Raw genomic sequence first — 2,048 nt, forward strand, 5'->3', positions numbered from 1 at the left:
ATAATTTTCTCTTTTTGGTTAGTTATTTTGCTTAGCTTTTACCTGAATGTGTTTAAAATGGATGGTGCGCAGGTGGGGGAAAAAAAAAATTTGCACACAGATGAAAAAATGTAGAAAAGCGCTAAAAATGGGCAAAAAAAAGGAAAATTTTTCTGAACAGTTCATGCGAAAAGCCACATTTGGCGTTTTTTTTTTTTTTTTTTTAAAGTCCATTTTGGCTAGTCCATCATTCAGCCAAACGCAATATAACCCCACCGCACCCCAGTTTTGTTGGTCTCTCTCAATAAAGGGGGCATTTTTATGCACATTTGTTTTCTTCCTTTTCCGCGCGTGAACGACTGGGCTATTTGGCCAAAATCAGCTAAATTCCTTGGCCGCTTTCCCCTTTTTAAGCCTTCAAGTCCTTTTTCAGAGGTCCATAATACTTAATTTTTTCCTCACTGGTTTGGAATCTTCCATGTCCGATTTTGGAGGAAGTGTCGATAAATTTGAGTGAAATTTGCGCTAAGGCATCTCTCGACACTTGTGGTACCAATGTTTTTCGCAGCGTGATTGGCCTTTTCTTCGTACCAGCAACACAACCTTTCAGTAGGATAAAATCTTCATTGACCACACCATAGTGTGGGAAGCCACCCATGGGGGTAATTTTCTTCTCAGTAATATCAGCATCGGTTGAAGCGTTATTTTTATCCTTTTTCAGGCCAATTCTGTAAATTTTTTTATTTCTTTCAGTTCGATGGAAATAGCCTTTTTGTCCATGTCTGGGTACTTGAAATTGTACCCTTGCAGGATGCCAGGCACCAATACAAGCAACTTTCCTCAATCCTCTGTGTGTTTTTCTTGGTAATCTTTTCACCCCATATCTGCTGACCACACCTTTGGTACCATGTCCCTTGGTCACACTAATCACGTCGATCATTTCGTTCGTATTAAATACATTCGATACGGGTAAATTTTTCTCCAACAGTTCTTTCAAAAAGTCTATTTTCTCTTTCATCCCACCTCCATTTATTTGGATTTCCATGATGTGTGCCTTCTTCATGGTTAAGGGCGTCTTCGATGGTTGCGTGTGACAAACGGCTCTTAACACAGTGCAGTATTTTTCTATTCTCTTGTAGAGACTTTCCTTGGTTAGCTTGGGCACCATCAAAGCTTTGGTAAACGCCTTCTTGTCACTCTTGTACCAGTTTTTGTAGTATCTTCTTCTGAACTCGTCGGAAACGTGGTTTGCCCACACGGTGGTGAGTACTCTCAATCCCTTTGGTGTTTCTCTGTAGCCAACCATTCCTACGACAACCATTGGGGCACATTCGATAATGGTACAGGCTTCCACAATCTCCTTTTTGTGTAACTTTGAACCTGGTTTATCCACTTCCCTTACGATGTGGGTCATACCAGCCTTGTAGCCCATGAATGCCGTAAAGTGGGGGGGCTTCTCTTTGTCATCCTTTGGGAAGGATCTGATTTTGCCTCTCAATCGTTTGCACCTTTTCCTTGGCAAGAATCCGAGCGAGCCGTGGCGAGGCCTCTCGAACTTACGATGCGACATTGTTGCGTGGAGGCGGTGTGGTCAGAGGAGCGGCGCCCGAGTAGGGATAAGTTTATATATGTACCTATTTGCGCACGTATTGGGGCACGTATTTACGTATGCGCTTGACGTGGGGAGGAGGGGTTGCCTCTACGTGCGATGCTCCACTTGGCGGAATGTCACAGTAAAATGAGGTTCACTCCAAAGGTGCTGAATTCGCAAGGAGGAGGAATAATTTCATAAAGGGTAAAAAAAAAAAAAAAGTTTCCTCCACAAGGATTTTTTTTTATATACTTTTTTAAAAATGTTGCTAAAAAAAAAAAATCAGCCTGCGCTTGCGCCTGTTGAGGATTGCTAAAAAGGGTCACTACCGGTTAACGTGAAAGAGAACATATGCAAGTTGATGTGAAATTAGTTCGAACTCTTTTTATCCATGAGAATTTTTTTCCTTTTTTTTTTTTTTTGTTAAATGTATGTTTTTTTCTTTTTTGCAAAAGCGTGGGAACGCGAAGAAAGTCTT

The 2,048-nt window shown here is 41.3% G+C and overlaps 1 protein-coding gene across 1 annotated transcript; it reads right to left on the minus strand.

Moving 5' to 3' along the window:
• Positions 1-388: 388 nt before the first annotated feature.
• PCYB_062190 (ribosomal protein L3) lies at positions 389-1,549 on the minus strand (the record flags this gene model as incomplete). The annotated part of the gene is made up of 1 exon (XM_004221386.1): positions 389-1,549. One exon carries the CDS (start codon positions 1,547-1,549, stop codon positions 389-391), a length of 1,161 nt encoding a protein of 386 aa, XP_004221434.1.
• Positions 1,550-2,048: the final 499 nt, after the last annotated feature.

Source organism: Plasmodium cynomolgi, chromosome 6 (genome assembly GCF_000321355.1).
Source record: "Plasmodium cynomolgi strain B DNA, chromosome 6, whole genome shotgun sequence".
NCBI classification, from domain to species: Eukaryota; Apicomplexa; class Aconoidasida; order Haemosporida; family Plasmodiidae; genus Plasmodium; species Plasmodium cynomolgi.